The sequence below is a fragment of the Mesocricetus auratus genome, unplaced genomic scaffold (genome assembly GCF_017639785.1).
Source record: "Mesocricetus auratus isolate SY011 unplaced genomic scaffold, BCM_Maur_2.0 Super-Scaffold_100009, whole genome shotgun sequence".
In the NCBI taxonomy this organism is placed as follows: Eukaryota; Metazoa; Chordata; class Mammalia; order Rodentia; family Cricetidae; genus Mesocricetus; species Mesocricetus auratus.
Window position 1 is genome coordinate 35717651 of NW_024429193.1, and position 19493 is coordinate 35737143.

A 19493-nucleotide genomic window follows, 5' to 3' on the forward strand; every position below is an offset into this window, starting at 1 on the left:
GTGGACACTGACGGGACGATGCGGGTCTGGTGTAGAGGTGTCAGCATCAGGTCGCTCCACGCGCTTCCCATGCAGGCGGGGCCCGGAGAGGCGCTCGCTGATTGGAGCCCAAGCCGGGGCTTTTGTCTGGCAGCGGCCGTTGCGTAGCAACCGGGGTTTCATTTAGATAGTTCTCTCCGCGTGGCTTCGGGGTAGCTCTGATGGAGATGGGGGTCGGGGATGGGGGGCACTGGGGACCCACTCCTCCCCACGCAGCAGCTCGGATTCCCGGTGACCCCGCCCTTCTAAGCCGAGGTGCCGGGTCGTTCGCTGGCCGCGGCGCCCGGGGGAGGCTCCGCCATCGCGCTCGGCCGCGCGCCCTGCAGCCGCGGTGCTCGCCCCCGCGCGCCCCCACGCGCGCCGTCGGCCTCGGGAGGCCGCCCACTCGGACGCGCGTGGGGGACGCGCGGGCATCGGCGGCTGCGCGGCGGCTCCTCCTCGGAGGCACAGCGGACCGGCTGCCGGGAGGATGCCTCGGTGCGGGGCGCGTCGCCCCCCTCAGGCCACCAGAGCCCGGATACCTCAGAAATTCGGCTCTGGGTCTGTGGGGAGCGAAATGCAACCCAAACCCCGTTTCCCCCGAAGCCCCGCGCAGATAAACACGCACAAGCACGCACACAGACGTCGCCGCGGCCCGCACTCGCAGCCGCAGGTTCCTGCGTCCGGGAAGAGCCCGGGGACCAGACGGGGTCGCTGCCTTCGCCTGGCAGCCCCGGGCGCGGCCGCTCGCCCTCGCCGCTCGCAGGTGCGACGGAAGTGTCCGGCGTCACCGGCCCGGAGCAACGGCGCAACGGCCGGTCGGGGCCTGCAGCCTCGGCGGCCCGGGCGGGGCGGGAGCGGCCGCCCGACACAGCTGGTAGGCGGGGGCGCGGGGCGGGCGGGGAGCCGGGGAGGGACGGGCGCTACCGGCGTCAACGGCGGGCTCCCGCGGCGCTCTCCGGACCCTCGGCCCGCGGCCGCCCCTCCGCAGCCGCGGCTCCCGGGAGCTTGGGCGCCCGCCGGCCCCGCTGTTCCAGCTGGAGGTGTGTTAGGTGCAGCGGCCGCCGGGCTCCGACTGCGGCGACAACCGAGATTGCGGTGGGCCGGGCGCGGGGCCGTTGCCTCTGGCTTAATACGGCAGATGCGCGGAAACTCCAACAGGTGGCTCCGTGGCGCAATGGATAGCGCATTGGACTTCTAGAGGTTGGAGGCATTCAAAGGTTCCGGGTTCGAGTCCCGGCGGAGTCGGAGTGTTTTTAAAACTCTCAGGAAGGTTGATTTTTTTACTTCTACCTTTGTGTTCCTTTTCTTAGTTGCCTAAACACCCTGGACTCCCAGCCCAGCCGCAGGACGCCTCCCTCTGCTGCACAACCCTCAGCTGCAGCTCCCGCGGCCAGCGTTCCTCCTTAGCCGACCCGGCCCATCCCCGTGGGGAGAAGAGGAAAAAGGGGGACAGTAGAGAAGCGAGGACTCGGTGTGGGCCTCTGAGAGCGTGGGGCAGTCCTGGCTCTCGCGTGACAACCCACGCCTGGAGCTTGACAGTGTCCGCCAGCAGGGTAGAGGAAGCTGGCTGCTCAGGCTAGCCCAAGAGCGTTCTAAGTGCACACGCCCCTCCCGCAAATCTCGAGTGGATCTTGTAAAAAAAAATACAGACCTCAGTCGTCACTTCAGGATGTCATTTCGGTGGCTCTGGGAAGAGGCCCAGAAATCTGCATTTCTGGGGGTGACTGCTCTCTTCCTCCACGATTTTAGTGCAAAGAGTCGCAGTGGGCACTCACTGCCTGCCAGCTCCAAACAGGAGTCACTACTGTCTTGTCCCCTTGTGACAGGTCTAACGTTGCACAAGGTTAGTTCCACTTCGCCAAATACAAATAAGCGTAGGAATGAAGGGAGTTTTAAAAATATATATTGTATAGACAAAACATTAAAAATTCAAAATCGTCGATAAATGTCCAGGACAGAGTACACAACCTTGTTAATCCTGTATCTGAGACTTGAAATTCTCCCCACCAGCCAGTAGTAACAATGGCTGCTCTCAAAAGTTTGCAAATCTTTTAAAATGCAGAAGCTAGGACTTGGTTGGTTGGTTGGTTAGTATTCCTGGTCATATGTAATATAAAACACATTTTGCTGTTATGTTACACCTATTTCAGTTTATACAGGTAGAGCTGCCTTGTGCCGTTGCATCCTATTAATAGCCCCTAATACTTAGACATTTAGACGTCCATTATTTTCCCATTAGGATGCTTCAGTGAACACCGTTCTCGTTGCACAGTTGCATCTTTTCGATCGCTGGGAAGTTGTGTTGCTAGCTCTAAGGTTTGGTCCAGCATTCCTAATCCGTACCTTCTTTGGTAAGGTTTGGCAGATTCCTTCATAGACTCTATTCTCCCCAGCGGTGTGTGAGAATGCCAGTTTCCCCACAACCCATTACCAAACACTGGAAACTAATCGTAGCTTTAAACCCGTGGTTTTTTAATTATGCGTGACTCTTGAGCACTTTTCCATACATTAGGTGACTTGTATTTCCTTTTCTGTGACTTATCTGTCCTCACAGTGAGCTCATATTTCTCATGTGTCACGCACACCTGCTTAGGGTGGCTACAATAAGAGTAATGTCTTTATTAGTTTGTAGTTTCTTACCTATGAAAGAAGACAGCCTTATGTTTACAATAAGTGTTATTTTCCAGGCTACTTATGCTGGTTTTATTTATGAAACTTTATTTTCATCTCACAGAAATTTATATGTTGTAATTTATTAGTGTTTACTAGCTTCTAGGTATGAAGGTCACCAGACTGTTAAATAATTCCCTGTAGTGGTTTTAGTTTTAAATCTTTGCTCCATCTGGAAAATCTTTTGTAATCGAAGTTCTACTCCAGACTTGGTGATGAGCCCGCTCTCTCTTCCATACTAATTTGAAATGCCACATTTATCATTGTCTAAATTTCTGTATATACTTTGGTTTCTGGATTTTCTAGTTTGCTGCATTGGCCTGAAATTTTTATGTGCTATTTTACAGTCTAGTAAGGTTAGGGGTTCGTTATTTTTTTTTAAAGATTTCCCCTTCATAGTCATGAATTATTCATTAATATAATACTTAATAATAAAGTAGTTTGGCTATGGCTACACATGCTGTGATTTATAAACTATAAACAGTTTCCACGTGTTTGATAGCATGTGAGCTGTGGGTAAACACAATTCTCACACATTGCTGGGGGAAGGCACTAAAATGAGTAGCCTCTAGTTGGGATGTTAGAAATCTTTTGTTTCTGTAACAAAATAAGGTAAACAAATGTAAGTTTATTTTGACTCAGGGATTTTGAAAACAAACTACCACGTGACCAAGGAAACAAAAGGCAAATTCTGGTCCCTTAACTGTGTTCATTGCAGGTATGTTCTCAGCAGTTTCTTCATAAAGCTACAAGGCCGGAATGTTTACAGACGTAGGAGTTGCTTATGACCTCACCAGCTGAGAACTGTGGGGACTGAGGAGGTTACACAGGAGGAAAACAAGGAGAAACTGTTACTAAGGGGAAGTCTTCAGCCCCTAAGCTTCTTGAGTAAGCCTGCAGATCACCTTGGCTGCTGGTCAGCAAATCACTGCATTTGCTCCTCATTGACTCACTTTGAGAATCACACAGCTGAGCAGTATATATTGCTGCCTTATGACATGCAGGTTATGTAACAGATGCAGAGACTTGAACTTTTGCTAAGACAGATTTTTCAGTTGAGCCTACTACAACTACCCGATGGACAAACACAGTCAAAGGCTTGGCATCTGTCCTCCTACAGTGTCTGTCCTTTCCGCTGTCTTAAATCCTGGGCCAGTTCTACATTAGATAAACAGTCATCGTTTGAATGAAATGCTTTTCCTAGACTAGTATGTCTGTCTGTCTGTCTGACTGTGTTTTTGTGTGTGTACACCCAAGAAGCATATCTTTTGAATTTTGTTGGAAGTAATGGACAATGACCAGACCATAGTCCATCCCAGAAGAATCAAAGACCTGCTGTTTTATCCTGTTGAGCGAGCAGCTCAATCACTTCTTTGGTTAGCGTCCTTCTATTCTTACATGCGAGTCAATAAATGGAGCCTTGCCTCACCTGTCTGTGCTCACCATGTACATGGAGCCTGGCTTGGAGGCACAGGTTTTTGAATATGAACTACTCAAGGCTGAGGCAAGAGCATCACAAGGGTCAAGGTCTTGTAGAAAGACCCTGCCTCAGAAGTCTAAAGAGGGCTGAGGATAAACTCAGAGCATGTGCACTATCCAGAAATCAAAAAGCAAATATTATGACTTGGTCTCATTTCTGTTGTTCCCAAGCTGTAAATCCTGCTATCCCATCTCAGTTTTAGTCCATGGTTACTTGGATACTTGAGTGTATGTACTGAGACAGAACATCACACCCAGAGCATGTGTGAAACAAAGCAGGTCACATCAGCAGAGGCAGGGGCTGGGGTAGCGGAAACAAGATAATGGACTACATAGAAGCATGTCCCCAAGGACCGGCTCTCAACAAGGTCCTAAGTTTCCACCATCTTCTAATAATGTATCCAAGGACTAATCCATAGACTGATCAAAGCCTTCATGATTAGTCTTCTCCCCAAAGCTCCACATTTATTTAGACATCAACTATGTAGCTGGGGATAACCTTAAACTCTGATCCTCCTACATCTACTTCCCGAGTGCTAGGGTTACAGGCATGTGTCACTAGTTCATGTGATATCAGGGATCATGCTAGGCAAGCCCTATTTACATTTATTGGCCTCTACTTGCTGGCCTCAGTGGTAAACGGGCCCTTGAAAGCCCGTCAGTGAATTACTAAGCGTTGGGAGCCCACCTGATGAGCACCTGTAGAAGCCCTTATTGCTCAGAACTGGAGAAGCAGCTGGGAGTGGTGGAGTACTTTGATCCCAGCTCTTAGGAGCCAGAGTCTGGTGGCTCTCAGAGCTTGAGCCCAGCCTGAGCTGTCTAGTGAGTTCCAGGACAGTAACAGCTGCATTGTGAGACCCTGTCCAAAACAAACAATCAAAGCCCCAGGGCCATATTCCAAATGTTTCACACAGCATTGTTGAGTCCACACTCAAGCCATGGGGCAATGCTGAATAGTTTAGTTGGGGAGCGTGATGTGTTTTGTTATCATTTCTCTGCTTCAGTGTAGACCGAGGACTAAGACTATTAAAGACAGTGTTGAGAGCTGGAACCAGGTGGGTGGTTGAAGAGAAAGCTGAGAATATAAACTAGAGCTGTTTCCCAGGACAAACAGATGAGCCCTGAACTGAGGGATGCAGGAGAGCAGAAGCAGCTAACTAGAGTGCCAGAGATCTGCTGTTTCTACTGAAGCCAGTGGATGAACGCTGACATAATGCGACAAAATGTAAGAATGCAGGAACGGGTGGGTATGAGTTCAGATGTGTGTGTGATTGAGGTTTCTGGGACGTCCTGGAGATGCACTGTTGGTGCTTAGACATGTCTGTGATGTTTACAGAATGGAAGAAGATGGCAAGGAAAGGTTGAAGACGTCATGAAAAGGTTACACTAAGACAGCTGCAGGCTCCGGATGACCTTAATGGATCTACTTCACACCCAGTTGTAGTTGTCGGACTTTGTTAGTCATTAATTCTAATAATTGTTCAGTGAATTAAATTTTGTGCACATTCACTAAACCAGGACAGTTTCATCCATTATGCAAATACCGATGGCCCCTGACAAGTCTGACTCCCACCTGATTGCAATGGAGAAAGCAACTTGGCATTGAGCAGAAACTACTTTTCCTGGGCTAGTGACGATTGTCATTGTGCTGGGCGGATGAGCTAATCAAGGCATTAGATTGTGCACCTGTAACTAACACACCTTCTGAGCACTTCAGGGAAACAGGTAAGGCTGTATTTGGTACATTAGATCAAATGCATCTTCAATTTAAACTACTTTCACCTTACTGTTTATTAGTATAGAGCCGATCCTAAGTTGAAGTACACATATTTGTAGGTCAGGATGAGAGACCAAAAGAAGTTCCAGGCCGATGAGATAGGTGAATAGGTAAAGCCTGTGGCCAGGGCCTGAGTTTGATGCCTGGGACCCACATGGTGAAAGGAGACTCACCATTGTCCTCTGACCACCATACAAGAACATGCACATGCCCCATACACATTCATAAATAAAAATGTAATAAAGAAAACCCACACTGAAGTTTCTACCTTTGTAACAGGACCCCAGATCTTAACATAACTGACACCATGATGGAAGTATCATTCAGGCCTTAAAATGTAACATGTAGGTAGGCAGCAACACGTGCCAAGATGAGAATAAAGACCTAATCCATCGAAGTCCATAGTTCTGAGAAGTCCCTAAATGTACTTAACCTTACTTTATGGCTTCTGTAGTTGCCCATCTGGCCAACTGAATTGTGTCAACCCAGGATGTGGTTTTTATGTTTAAAAGCTCACTCTGAGAAAGGCTCAGAACTGCACTGGGGTCCCAAACACCCAATGTAGTCACCAGCCGGCTAATAAAGACATTCTGTTGGCTTGAAAGCGTCTTCTCTAGTGGACATTTTGCAATACCTTCTTATAATTACAGTGCTTTTAGATATTATTCTTTACAGTTTGGAAGATACTAGTTTTTTGGGACAGCATTGCATATAAAACAAATTCATTATGTAGTTGAATCGATTTTCAATACCTGATCCCCCTGCCTCCACTTCCAAGGTGCTAGGATTTAGGCTTGTACCATTGCTCTTTGTAAGATTTAAAAATTTGCAAAGCTCATATTCAATTAAGAATGAATGCTAATAGGTGACTTCAGATTATTTTTAGGTAATCTCAGTTTACTTGATGGAAGTAATGATTTTTGTTAAACATTCCCTACTTTATACAAATGAAGTGGAAAATAAAGGAACTTTCCAATGCAGTAACCAAATCCCTGATAATCAACTTAAAGGGAGGAAAGTTTCATAGGTTATTATCTGAGTCACTTTGGGCCCACAGCAAGGAAGTCCATAGCAGGAAGGCAATGTGTAGGAGCAAAGCAGGCCATCTCATGGCTGCAAATAAGTTTCCAGACTTGACTTCTTCAGGCCTCACCTCATAAGGTCCTCCCACCTCCCAAAGTACCACACATAGGCCTTGGAAGTATATTTAAGACATACAAGTTGCTTATTAAAAAGTTTTTAAAATAAACCAATGGAGAAAAAAAAAGCATCAGTGGAATGCAACTACACATACATACTAAAAAGTTCGTTTTGAAGCAAAGAATTATTCAGCCCATTCTAGCATGCATGGGACAGAAAATCAAATGCCAGCAGGTTGCCCCTTGAGCCTTAGACAAGAAATGCTTACTAAGAGTCTCCTGGAAGATGTGTAACGACACATCTTCTTGACCCTTCTTACTTCTCCGCTATGCAATCCATTTATCACAGAGGCAACATACATTGTTAAAATAGGTTTTTTTTTTCCTTTTTGGTTTTTTGAGACAGGGTTTCTCTGTATTGTTTTGGAGGCTGTCCTGGAACTTGCTCTGTAGACCAGGCTGGCCTCAAACTCACAGAGATCCGCCTGCCTCTGCCTCCCGAGTGCTGGGATTAAAGGCGTGCGCCACCAATACCAGGCTGGTTTGTTTTCTTAATGAATCGTAGATGCAAGCTAGGTTACTTGTGACCCCAAGGTAAGTATAAGATTTCATAATTACTGAAGCCTGGCGTTGGTGGCGCACGCCTTTAATCCCAGCACTTGGGAGGCAGAGGCAGGCGGATCTCTGTGAGTTCGAGGCCAGCCTGGTCTACAAGAGCTAGTTCCAGGACAGCCTCCAAAGCCACAGAGAAACCCTGTCTCGGGGGAAAAAAAAAATTTCATAATTACTGAAATAGAGGTCGAGTAAATAATAAAGGAGTTCTATCCAACAAGCATCTAGCAGGAATGAACAGCAATCCTTGGGTACCAGAAATCAGGTTAGCTTGGGTGCCTGCCTGAGCTGTTGGAGGAGGTAAACTGGGTCATTTGACCTAGTGAAAATCCTGTTTTGCTTAGTAGAATCATTCCTCCCATTTCAGTAAGAAAAAAAATGCCAGTCCTTTTGCATCTTCCACTTTTATCCCAAATATTCCAGAGAAGCTTCTGTACTTGGTGTCTTTGAGCTTCACAAGGTTCTCTTTCTGCATGTATTTCATGTGTGCTCCAGGAACACTTTTACCTTACCACCCCACACTGTAGCTTGTACACTGGGAGAAAGTAAGCATAAACCGTCTACATCGTGTACACACACACACACACACACAGTTTTTATATTTAGACATTTTGATCACTTCAAAAAGTTCTTTGAACACACTGCCTATTTATGTCCTGATTACATTTTCTTTAATCAAATGCTGAAAACTGGACATACTAAAATAGTTGATATTCATTTTCCCTTTAACAGTCTACACCCAGACACATCACCTATACACACCTATTCTATTCCAAGGGGCACATCATTGATTTTGTCAGTCAGCTTTATTTCCAAACAGAAATCACTATTTATCTATATATTATTTATATAAATTATGTGATGAGCTTCAGAAAATAAAGGGGATCTATAAAATGCTTTGTGGATCTTAATTGCGAAATTTCTTCTTTTTCCGGAACTTCTTTCCTGCTGCATTTGCTGCCTTTTCAGCCATGATTTCTGAATACTTCCTTCGGTTAAATCTGAAAGAAAACACAAATCTTTATGCTCTAATCTACAGCACAATGTATCAGGTATATCAGGGTTAGCAGTTGATATAGCTTTAGGAAGAGCTACAACTCAAAATGCTCTGTGCTGAGCTGCCTTGTATAAATCACATTGCCACCAAATGTCAGGAAGCTGAGACAGCAGTGGACAAGGCAGCAACAGTCTCTGTCCTCAGAGTTGTCATTTGTTTTATTTAGGTTTTGAGATGGTGTCTTGCAATGGCTGGCCTCGAACTCACAACCTTCCTATGCATTGTACTTACAGAGTTTGTATTTAAAGACTGATATCAATTTACCAGGTGACGTTGAACCTGGGTATAATAAATGTGGGATAATGCAAAAAAGGACAAAGCAAAACAGTTTCTACTTAATGAAAACAATATTGATGACATTTCTTAGAACCTCAAAGTCAGGCACACTGGCACACTTGGGAGGCAAAGGCAGGGATCTCTAACCCAGGACAGACAGAGCTACATAGGGAGAGAGACCCTGTGTGTCAACTGCCCCTTCCCCACAAAAACAAAGAGCAATGACTTTAAGTCTGCTTTCCAGAAACAAGGTCTGTTAGGTAACAGTGACTATCCCTTCTCACCTCATTCTCATGGGGGAACACACGCAGTTTAAGGGCTACATGACATAGGGTTTGCAGAAACAGATGAGGATCTAACTATGCCAAATACTAAATTATCTTTGTTTTGTTATTCTTATAAAAATGTAATAGAGAACCTATAAGCTGTGTTTAAAGAAAATGTAAATTACCTCCTGAACTCAGAGTCAGCCAGCAGCTCTTCCACAATAGTCTTTTTCCTTTGTTTCTTGGGAACTCTTGAATGGTAGAAGTCAGCTGGATTATCTACGATGGTTCCAACCTAAGAAAAATTGATTGAAATAAATCACGCAGTACCTAGATGTTAAGTTGCTCCATATTTCAGTGTAGGTCTAAAGGTCTTTGTGGAAAGGAATGGAAAGCACAAGCTTACATTACACATGCATTAGTTACGCCAAGTTTTTAAAGGCAAAAATAAATAACTATTGGCTAGTACACTGGTGCTACTGATGACCTTTCCCCATTAGAGCACAGAGTGGATCCAACATGTTAGTGCTCAACAGTAAATTCACGATGAATAGCACACTATAATATAAACTGTGCTTTCTAATTCAGTGATGTACATATAAATTCTACACGCCTATTTGATTTTAAAGATTATCACAAACACTGCCAGATTAGTAAAGGTTCTACATTTATCCTCAACTGACTCAAGTTTATAGGATTATTACTATGTGCAGGCACTGTGCTTAGGTGATAAGGAAAACAAGCTGAGAACATCTAGTAAGGAGCCACAATCTTAAGGCAGAGCCAAGCAGAAACTAAAAAGACATTACAGCACAATGCTATACACAGAACAAAACACTATACATGGCTCTGAAGACCTAGTGACCAGGTTTGCTAACGGAGGTAAGAAGGACAAAGATGACATTTTAGCTAGGCTCTCTATAGATAAAAGTTCACCAAGCAAACAAGGGAGAGTCAGAAAGCCATGAAGACTGAGTAGCTGAGTGGGCGTGGCTCAAGAGGACTCAGTAACAAAGCACTGGCAAGCTAGTGTGGGTGCGGAGCATGAAAGTCCAAAGGAAGTGACTCGTTTCTCAGAAGTGTAACATGAAAACAGTTGTGTAAGTCAATTACAAAATACAACACTAGCTACAGGAGGCCAGAGGGAAAGAAACTTGGAAACTTATAATAAGCCGAGAAAGGGGTTGAGAAGAGTGGAAACAGGATCAACTTGCTCACTCGTAGGAGACACTGAAAAGCAACTTTTGTCCAGGGACGCCTTGAAAAGAGAAAAGGAAGGGAACAAATAATTTCCTTTCTCTCTACATCTTGCATGAGGTTTTGTGCTTAAGTTAGAACTAGCCATACATACAAAAATTCAGTGAGTTTAATTGACCTTGATCCCAGCTGCCATTTTTAATCTTGCCCCTCTGTACTGAGGACCCATTATAAAATGGTGGCCGTCTGAGTTGTGTTCTAGTCATTCATTATAAAGCCTAAGCGGCCCCTGGCCACAGGCTTGGTGTGCACATGTAAACGCTCTTTCATTCTGCTGTTACTCTCCAGAGAACATAGCTAGTGTTCTGCTTGTGTACCTGGAAGTACTTGGGGAAACCATCTCTGTCATTTTTCTTGTAGAACCTTTTTGGGTCCATGCTTGCTCTCATCTTCAATGCTTTGAGATCGTTTTTCAGTTCATCTGTCAGTTCCGGAGCTTTCATGCCAAACCAACCATTGCCAGCTGTTTTTTGTCGCTCTTTCTGAAATACAAGTTGTAAAATAAACATTAAAAACTTGTTTTACTTATGTGTATGCACATATACATGTCTATGCAGGTGCCCAGAGTGAAAAGAGGGAAGGTTTCCTGAACTGCAGCTAAAGGCATGAGCAGCAAGTGTTCCTGACCACCAAGCCGTCTCTTCCCTAAAACTAGACACACTGCCTCCTGTGTGTGCGATAAAGGCGACCTCCCTACAATTATAAAACAAAGTTGTGTGGGTGTGTTGGGTGTGTTAGTACATAGGTTAGTACATGAGGCTGAATGATTGTAAATTCAAGATGCCAGCCTGGGTTACCCATTCTGACTTTGGGAAGGGGGCATTTACAAGGGCTGGGATGGAACTCGGTAGAATTCTTGCCCAGCATACATGAAACCCTGGGTTCACTCCAGCACAGCATGAACTGGGGATGGTAATGCACACTTGTAACCCTAACTGCTTAGCCAACCCAGGATATGTGAGACACTGTCTCAAAAACAAGCAAGCGAAACAAACAAACCAAAAACAAACAAGTGGAATCCTTATAAAAAAGAATTAAGTCAAAAACAAAATAAAATAAACAAAAAAACAGCCGAAACCTCAAAACATTTCTTTGACATGGCCCCATCAATTTCATAAATGATAACTCCATTACTTTTGTTTTTGTCTAGGAGCACATACGAGAGATAATGTATAAAAACATTTTACTTTAGGAACTGGTATATAAACAGTTTTTTTTATTCAGTTACTTAAGGGCATGAGAAACTACTTATCTCTCAACAAGCCCAGAATTTTATATTATATCCAAAATAAAACAAAATTACTATTCTTTGAAAACTCTACCAAGCATTTTGTTTCATCCATCTATAATAATTTAGTACCTGCTACATGCCAGTGTGCTCCATTATTAGCCGGTAACTGATCATGAGCTCAAACAGTAAAACAACAGGTTTGCTTACATTCCCTCCTTTGCCAGGCTAAGTGGATCAGTTTGAAGTTGTTGTATTGACTCTGGGTAATGGAGTGCCTAGCCTTCAGTAGGGTAGGTATACAGAAGCAGAATGATGTGGATGGTGAGCCTGTATGCTGCTGTCACTGTTTAAGGTGTAGTTTTCAAAGCTGTATTTGTGGGCAGAAGGCATGACTCAGTGACAGGGCACATGCTTACACAGGGCACATGACCCCAGGGTTCACTCCCAGGCACTAGAACAAACAAAACCAAAAACTGTATTTGTGCGCAAAGATGCGAAAAGCCACCCTAAACATGATGATGGAACTACAGTGATGGCCCTTAGTGTCTAAGAATTCTGATCCTATCTATAATGGATGAACAGAGATGGAGCTTAATTGCACAATCACAGTACTACATACCCTGAAAGTACAAAGGCAAAGCACATGAGCGATATGAGTAACAAGTCCTACTTACCCTGCGCTGTTTCTGAAGTTGATGCTTCGATTCTCTATAAGGTGGGATACAATAGTTTTTTTCAAAATCAGGTGTAATGACAGCTTTCTGAAGAAGCTAGAAAAATACAAAATTATCACTTATTTTTCTTCCCCATTTAAACTTAGGCTTTTAAATTTTGTGTAGGCAAATCCACTAATCTATTTCTAAATGTTTTTTTGCACTTTAAAGAGATACTTGCTGCCAAATCTCCTGGCCTTGCTCTTGATCCCTGAACCAATGATTGGGGGACACCCAGCTACTGAAAGTTGTCCTCTAATCTTCCCATGTAAACCACGGCACAAACGTGCCCCCCCCACAAGACAAATACATGAATGCTTACAAAAATGACCCTTCAGTCCTTAAGTGGTAGATGGAAATAATAGTAATAATAATGCAGATCTTGAATTAGTTTGTTTCAAGTATCATCTCTTACAGATAAAACTCCATTCACAAAAGTAACTATTCCAACAAGATTGAAAAGGAGTACAACAGACATACAGTTTTACCATAGGGAAAGTAGCCATTTTCCCAGGACTAAAGAGGATGGAATAGTTCATGTAGCTTACCTCGTTTTTCTTTTTCTCCTTGACCTGTGTTAGGGTTTTCTTGTGAGGCTGCGGTTTGTCTACATTGAAATTAATATACAAACCACCCAGCTGCTTGATATTTAGTCCAGGATCTATGCTGCTACTTGTCAACTTCAAACTGAAAGAAAAAAGATGACTTAAAAGTCAAGTCATTAAGACAAAATGGAACCAAGATTGGATGTTAAAATCACACATGAATATAGAGCATTACAGTATAGTTCCTAAAACACTGAATAAACATGTGTATCTCATACATTTACTTAGACTACAGTCTAGGATGAATAATGAATCAACATGGTTGGAGAAGACATCCAAAGAGATTCCCAAGATTTTCTAGGATTAAGCAAATAACATGCCCACAGATTTCATAAAGAATTGGAAGAAAAGCCATTCAGTTGAATTTCACACACTGTATCTCTACACCAGGAAGAAAGACCAGCTGACCTGAACTTAACTTTAGAATTCTTTACTAGGTAGATCAGGTGTGGTGCAGGACTCTAGTCCCAGTCCTTAGGAAGCTCACGAAGAAGGATTGTGCATTCCGGTCTAATGTAAGCTACAGAGAGAGCGTGTGTGAAAGAAATTCCCTGCTGGCTGAATTAATGGCAGTATTTCTAAATACGTCCCAGGTGGCAATGAGCATCAATCCTATGGAAGCAGAAAAGAGATGGCATCCTCTAGACCACTAACCCAGCTTCTTCCACATCTGGTCTCCCCTCCAATCTTATTTTTATAGTGGCCAAGAGTCTTTCTTTTATAAGCAAGAACAGTCAGACTGAAAGTCAGTTTCTGCTCTGATCATTCCCATAAACCATGTAGTGTAGTTCCAAGTGTAATCAGCCTCCACTGGAAAGTAGACTCTTTGTATTGCAATGCCTTGGCAGTGGTTCTTATACTGGAAGGAGGTTTTAAAAAACAAACAACACAAGCATTAGCCAGGCATGGCGATGCACACCCCCTGCCCCTCAAAACAAGAGGCTATTACACGACTCACAGTGGCCCACCAAGAACTAGATATTAAGACCTTACTGGAGGCCGGGTGGTGGTGGCCCACGCCATTAATCTCAGCACTCAGGAGGCAGAGACAGGCGGATCTCTGAGTTCCAGGCCAGCATGGTCTACAAAGTGAGTTCCAGGACAGCCTCCAAAACAATACAGAGAAACCCTGTCTTGAAAAGCCAAAAACAAAAAACAACAACAACAAAAAAAACCCCAAAAACCAAAAACCCCCCACAAAAACAAAAACAAAAGACCTTACTGCTGGCTGAACGGTGGGGCACGCCTTTAATCCCAGCACTTGGGAGGCAGAGGCAGGCAGATCTCTGAGTTTGAGGCCAGCCTGGTCTATATATATATAGCAAGTTTTAGGACAGCCAGGGGTACAGAGAAACCCTGTCTCAAAAAAACCAAACAACCCTCCTGCTTAAGGTATCACAGGCTTTGGTTACAGAACAAAGAAATCAAACTGAAGCTGTTGGCTAACTTTTATAGCGCTGGAAGGTACTATATAGGCTGGGGAGAAAAGTTGTCAGTGGTCTTACCCAGCTGTAGACCCCACATGCCAGAGAAGCTATACCTGCCTGTCTACTGGTGCACTGTTATAAGGGTAACCAAGGCCCACTTACAGGAATTCAGACCTGGCACTGTAAACTTCATCAGAAGCCTGTAGTTGGTTACAGGCCCTAGTGGGGAAGCTACTCTTGCTAGACAAGCTAAATTCATTAAAAATACCTTCTAAAGCCGGGTGGTGGTGGCACACGCCTTTAATCCCAGCACTCGGGAGGCAGAGGCAGGCGGATCTCTGTGAGTTCCAGGCTGGGCTGGACCAATATCCTCCAAAACAATACAGAGAGACCCTGTCTCGTAAAACCAAAAAAATAAAAATAAAAATACCTTCTAAATATTTAGGTTTATACTCAGGTATGGTGAGATGCATTTTTTCTTTTTTTGCAGTGGGTAGCAGTTACTACTAAGACTCAAAACTGGTCAAAGTGCTGAGAATAACGGTCTCAGGATGCTTGTTGCTAAGTGAGGCACCTCTATCATCCCACCATCCCTTCCAAAGCTCAGGGAACACTGCAGAAGGGTGAGCAGAGAGCATGTCCAAGTCAGAGGAAGGGGGCAAGGAGCACTGATGTGGACACTGTTCTCTGGGTACGACAGGGGACTCACAGCAGCTGCTGATCACCTGCACACCACTGGACCAATCAGCATTTTGTAATGAGAGGCCCCACCTCTCCCTGAGGACCTAAAGGCAGTTAATGGTTACTGGGGAAGGAAGAGGCATTTACTTTAATGGTATAGCACTAGTAAGCTTCCCACGAGCCTGTAAATAACCGCTGACCCATACTCCTGTAAGCAATTAATCTTGTGGGTCGCCTATGTCCCCAGAAGACATGAAAGTAGACAGAGGGCTGGCTGGGGAAAAGGGCATCCGTGGGAATGATGGGAGGCTGAGGAGTATGAGGGGTAATTACACCTCAAAATACACTATATACACACATACAGAAACATCATAATGAAACATTATTATATACAATATATACTAATAAAATTACTTTGGGGGTTGAGGTACAGCTCAGTAGCAAAGGACATGCTTCTCACGCTGAGGCCACAGGTTTAACCCTTAGCCTGCTCTCTCCCAGTTACTTTCAAAGGCAGTACTTACAGCTTGGACTTGGTGTTACTCAGTAAGTCTTCCTCATCACTGGACTCGTCTTTATTTTCATCACTGTCTGATGATTCTTCTTCCTCACTGTGTTCAACTTCTTCCTCCTCCTTTTCTTCTTCGTCAGGAGCAACTTCACTGGGGGTCTTGTCCTCCAGGTAAAAACTCTTGTCGGCACTCAGTCCAGGAGTTCTGTCGATTACAAACAGTGCACCACCACACGCTGAGTCTTCCAAGTCTCCTCCATCTGGCGACTCCTTGTGGCCACTGCTTTCAACAGAGCACACAGTGTCCTTCTCATTCTCACTGTTTTCAGACTGTTGGCTCTCATCACTGCTAAGAAATAATAAAACGGAACTATCCATATCCTGAGACAGGTTGAGTTCAGACTTGCATACTTTGGTGTCGCATTCAAGACCCACGTCACTTTGGCTGCTGGTGTTTTCCCTGACATCTACACTTAGAGGCTCATCATTATCATCACCACAATCACCGAGCTGTGTCAGCTCACTCCCTTTTAGGCTGTCTACTCTTTCTTCAGTCAACCTTTCTATTTTCACAACTGCAAACTTGTGCGCTAATGACTTCATTATGGCCTCACGATGTGGACTTGGACGCTGCGGCATGGCTTCATTATTTAGGGTGCTTGAATGATTCTGAGAAACTGACTGCTGAAGACTGGTGTCTTGAACTTCAGAAAGATTCAACTGGGAACCTTTCTCATTAATTTCTTTTTCCTCTAATATTTTGGTGTCCTCTTCATCCAGGCTCTTACAATTCTCCTTCCCGATTTCTTTAAGAGACACAACACTGGCTTCTTGTTCTTCTTGTGTATATAAACGTTGGTGGGTTTGTGTTTTTTGTTTTTTTTCTTTATTGCTGTGGATGGAATCATCAAAGTCATTATTGTAAGTTTCATTATTAGAGAAATTTGGCCTATGTATCTGAGAATGTGGTCTCGCTGGTAACTGAGAGGTCTGTCTAGTATCTGAGTCCTGTGAATTCACAGATGTGCTCACGATTTGCTTTTTATTTCCCAGTACAATCTTAGTATCTTTCTTCTCAGCTTGGAACTGTAATTTCTTCTGCGTATTCCTGGCTGTTCTCCTAGGTGAAATCTCAAATGATGAAATGCCCGAGCATGAGGACTCACCGTCAGATACAGCTTCTGTCTGTGACTCTTGGCTTGAACCTCTCTGAGATTTAGCCTTACTTCTTCTGCTTCTTTCTGTGGGAGGGACAACCATCGAAACCCCCGAAGCATGGGACTCTGCTTCAGAGACAACTTCTTCATCAAGAGGCTCATGCTGATGGGCTACTTTCTGCCTTTTCCTCACACTGGACTTCGGGGTGGGTGTGACTACGACCTGCCTCTTCCTAGTTATTCTTATAATGGGCTGCTGGGCCTTGAGCACAGAAGAAACCCCCGAGGCATGGGACTCTGCTTCAGAGACCTCTGCGTCAGTGGTCGGTTCAGCTATCTCTGCTGGGGGGCCTGCATTCTTGCTTGTCCTCTTTCTAGAGAGGACCCCACTTCCTTTCTCAGCAGCGCTTCTGACATCGGATCCTGATTCTTTCTTGCTTTCCAGCTGTGTCCCAATTCCTGGAGGAGCAGAACTCTGCAAACCAAAAGCAAACGCAGTATAATTTAGTTAGCGCGGGGACGAGAGCAGGCAAACGCGGCAGAACGCAACAGGTGCTAAGGAGAGCCAGACTCACTTGCCCCATCCTAGACTTCAGAAAGCAGAACTGAAAAGAGCATTTTCTCCACTTGGGAGAAATCCAAGTCATTTATCGAGGCCCAGGGGGCAGGGGGTTAAGTACTAACTGAGCGAATACAATGTGTACTCATTTAGGAGTGTACAAAGGAATCCGCTGCCTGCCTGCGTCTTCACACACAGGAAAGGGCTGCTTTGCATCCTTCAGCACTCACTCTAAAGAGCATGGCAGCCGGAGACAGTCGGAGGCTCTCAGAGCCACCACAGCCGCCCTTAATAAGTCCCCACGTGTGGACGACGCTCCCTCCCATCCCCGACACAAGGCTGGGGGGGCGGTGGCAGGGATTTACCCTCCCTGGTATCGTCGCTTTAAAGGACTCATCTGCACAAGGCAGGCGACCTACACTCTCGTGCGTACCCTGAAGACGCCGAGGCCCGAACCCTCCTCACCCTCCCCCGCCCCGCCGAGCCTCCTCGCTCTCCTCCACCCGGCCGAGCCGCTGTTAGCGGCGAGGAGACCCGGGGAGCCCGGGATTGCTCACCTTCTGCTGGGAGCTCTCTGACGCTACTTGGGGCCTGGTCCCAGACAGCCCGGACCTGGTGACCACCATGTTCCCGACTCTGTATTCCCGGGAGCCAGTGCAACTTCCGCTGTTCCCATGCTCCGGAAGTACGTCAGACAAGGGCCTCGCTTACGATTCCCTGCGGTAACTGAGGCTCGGGAGAATGGTTCCCAGCCACGCCCTGCTGCAGTTCTATAAGTAAGATTTCGAGATTTGATTGAGGTACAAGGATGTGTGTTAAGTGCACTCAGGATCTCAAAGAAATAGTTAGGAAACTCTGGATTTAACTAAGATGTCTCCGGATTTGAAGTAAGCTTAAAAAAATGGAGACGGAGAAAACTTTTTTTTTTGTAACCCTTGGAGGCAGGTACGCATAGTGACCAAGTTTTTTGTTTTTCGGGGTTTTTGTTTGTTTGTTTGTTTGAGACAGGGTTTTCTCTGTATAGCCTTGGCTACACTGGAACTCAATCTGTAGACCAGGCTGGCTTCAAACTCAGAGATCAGCCATCTTGGTCTCCCGAGTGCTGGGATTAAAGGTGTCTGCCACCACCGCCCAGCTATGGCCAAGTTTTGGTTGTTAGTTGTCTTAAAAACGTAAAACTCAAGCTTAAGTAAAGTGGTTTGTTTTCTCCTGGAGAATTCTAAGTCTGGTTTTCAAGCAGCCGTGGGAGCCACGATGCAGCCTGTGCTCCACACGCAGCACAAAAGTGAAGAACATGAGTTCTTGCTAATTGTGGACTGGAGTCCATCTCCTGTCTTTGCACTCCTTAAGACAGGCGAGCCTTAGTGAAAACACTGACAATAGGGCTGTTATTTTTCAGTTTAAAAGGGTTCTGTCTTGTTCTCTCAGCCATTTGGGGAAAGTTCACTGCATGATGTGAGTTGTTCTATGGTGAAGACTATGAAGGAAGTTTCTGGCCAAAACAGCCAGAGACAGATCTTCAGTCTGATGCACCATCTAGTGCCGGCAAGTAGAGCAGGGAAGGGCCGGTCCAGCTAGTCTCTTCCCTCTTCCCCGGGCTGAGCTGGATGGTGAGTGTTGACGACTCAGACCCCCTACCTCACCCCCCATCCCTGCACCCCGGGGAAGCAGGATCTCAATTTATTCCACAGGTATGAATTTATATAGGACTGAAGTAGGGGATGGGAATCATAGGATAACGTAATGTGACTGTGAAGAGTAAGGGCCAAGCAGGCAGGTAGCTAGGCAGGGGCAACTTTACATCAGGTCTGGCTGAGTCACCCCCACGTGGAGTTACAGGTCAGAGACAGGTCGCCAAACTCTAGCCAGGCTCAGGAGCTTACACTGGGCCTCACATCTGAACCCTAAACTCAAGTCAGGCTCAGGAGCTTACACTGGGCCTCGCATCTGAGCCTTTTTTAGGCCAGAAAGTCTACGAGTGGAATAATGTCATATGCTAAATGTAGACTTGATTCCATAAGAAACGCTCAAGCCAGGTATAGTAGTACATGGTTT

At 45.3% G+C, this 19493-nt stretch overlaps 2 protein-coding genes and 1 non-coding gene across 3 annotated transcripts; 2 read left to right on the forward strand and 1 right to left on the reverse strand.

Annotated features, from left to right (window-relative positions):
• Positions 1–206: 206 nt before the first annotated feature.
• Positions 207–4119, forward strand: LOC121142289 (collagen alpha-1(I) chain-like). Its single transcript, XM_040751613.1, has 3 exons — positions 207–212; positions 295–895; positions 2261–4119. The coding sequence occupies exons 1-3, from the start codon at positions 207–209 to the stop codon at positions 2374–2376; spliced, it is 723 nt and encodes a 240-aa protein (XP_040607547.1). The 3' UTR covers positions 2377–4119.
• On the forward strand, positions 1182–1266 carry Trnar-ucu. The gene is given in 2 exon segments: positions 1182–1218; positions 1231–1266. It is a non-coding gene; the product is annotated as a tRNA-Arg (tRNA).
• Positions 4120–8485: 4366 nt separating the features above from the next.
• Positions 8486–18143, reverse strand: Dnttip2 (deoxynucleotidyltransferase terminal interacting protein 2). Its single transcript, XM_040751935.1, has 7 exons — positions 17996–18143; positions 15736–17354; positions 13047–13185; positions 12460–12555; positions 10872–11036; positions 9483–9592; positions 8486–8699 (listed from the first exon to the last, which is right to left on the reverse strand). Exons 1-7 carry the CDS (start codon positions 18062–18064, stop codon positions 8606–8608), a joined length of 2292 nt encoding a protein of 763 aa, XP_040607869.1. The 5' UTR covers positions 18065–18143; the 3' UTR covers positions 8486–8605.
• Positions 18144–19493: the final 1350 nt, after the last annotated feature.

Excerpts from the sequence above, each read along its gene's own strand:
- LOC121142289 (XM_040751613.1), top strand. Across the intron at positions 896-2,260 it reads GCGGCCGCCCGACACAGCTG|GATGCTTCAGTGAACACCGT; the intron begins GTAGGCGGGGGC and ends TTTTCCCATTAG.
- Dnttip2 (XM_040751935.1), bottom strand. The coding sequence starts at position 18,064 with ATGGTGGTCACCAGGTCCGGGCTGTCTGGGACCAGGCCCCAAGTAGCG. Across the intron at positions 13,186-15,735 it reads AGTAACACCAAGTCCAAGCT|TTTGAAGTTGACAAGTAGCA; the intron begins GTAAGTACTGCC and ends TTTTTCTTTCAG. Across the intron at positions 8,700-9,482 it reads GCTGACTCTGAGTTCAGGAG|ATTTAACCGAAGGAAGTATT; the intron begins GTAATTTACATT and ends GTTTTCTTTCAG.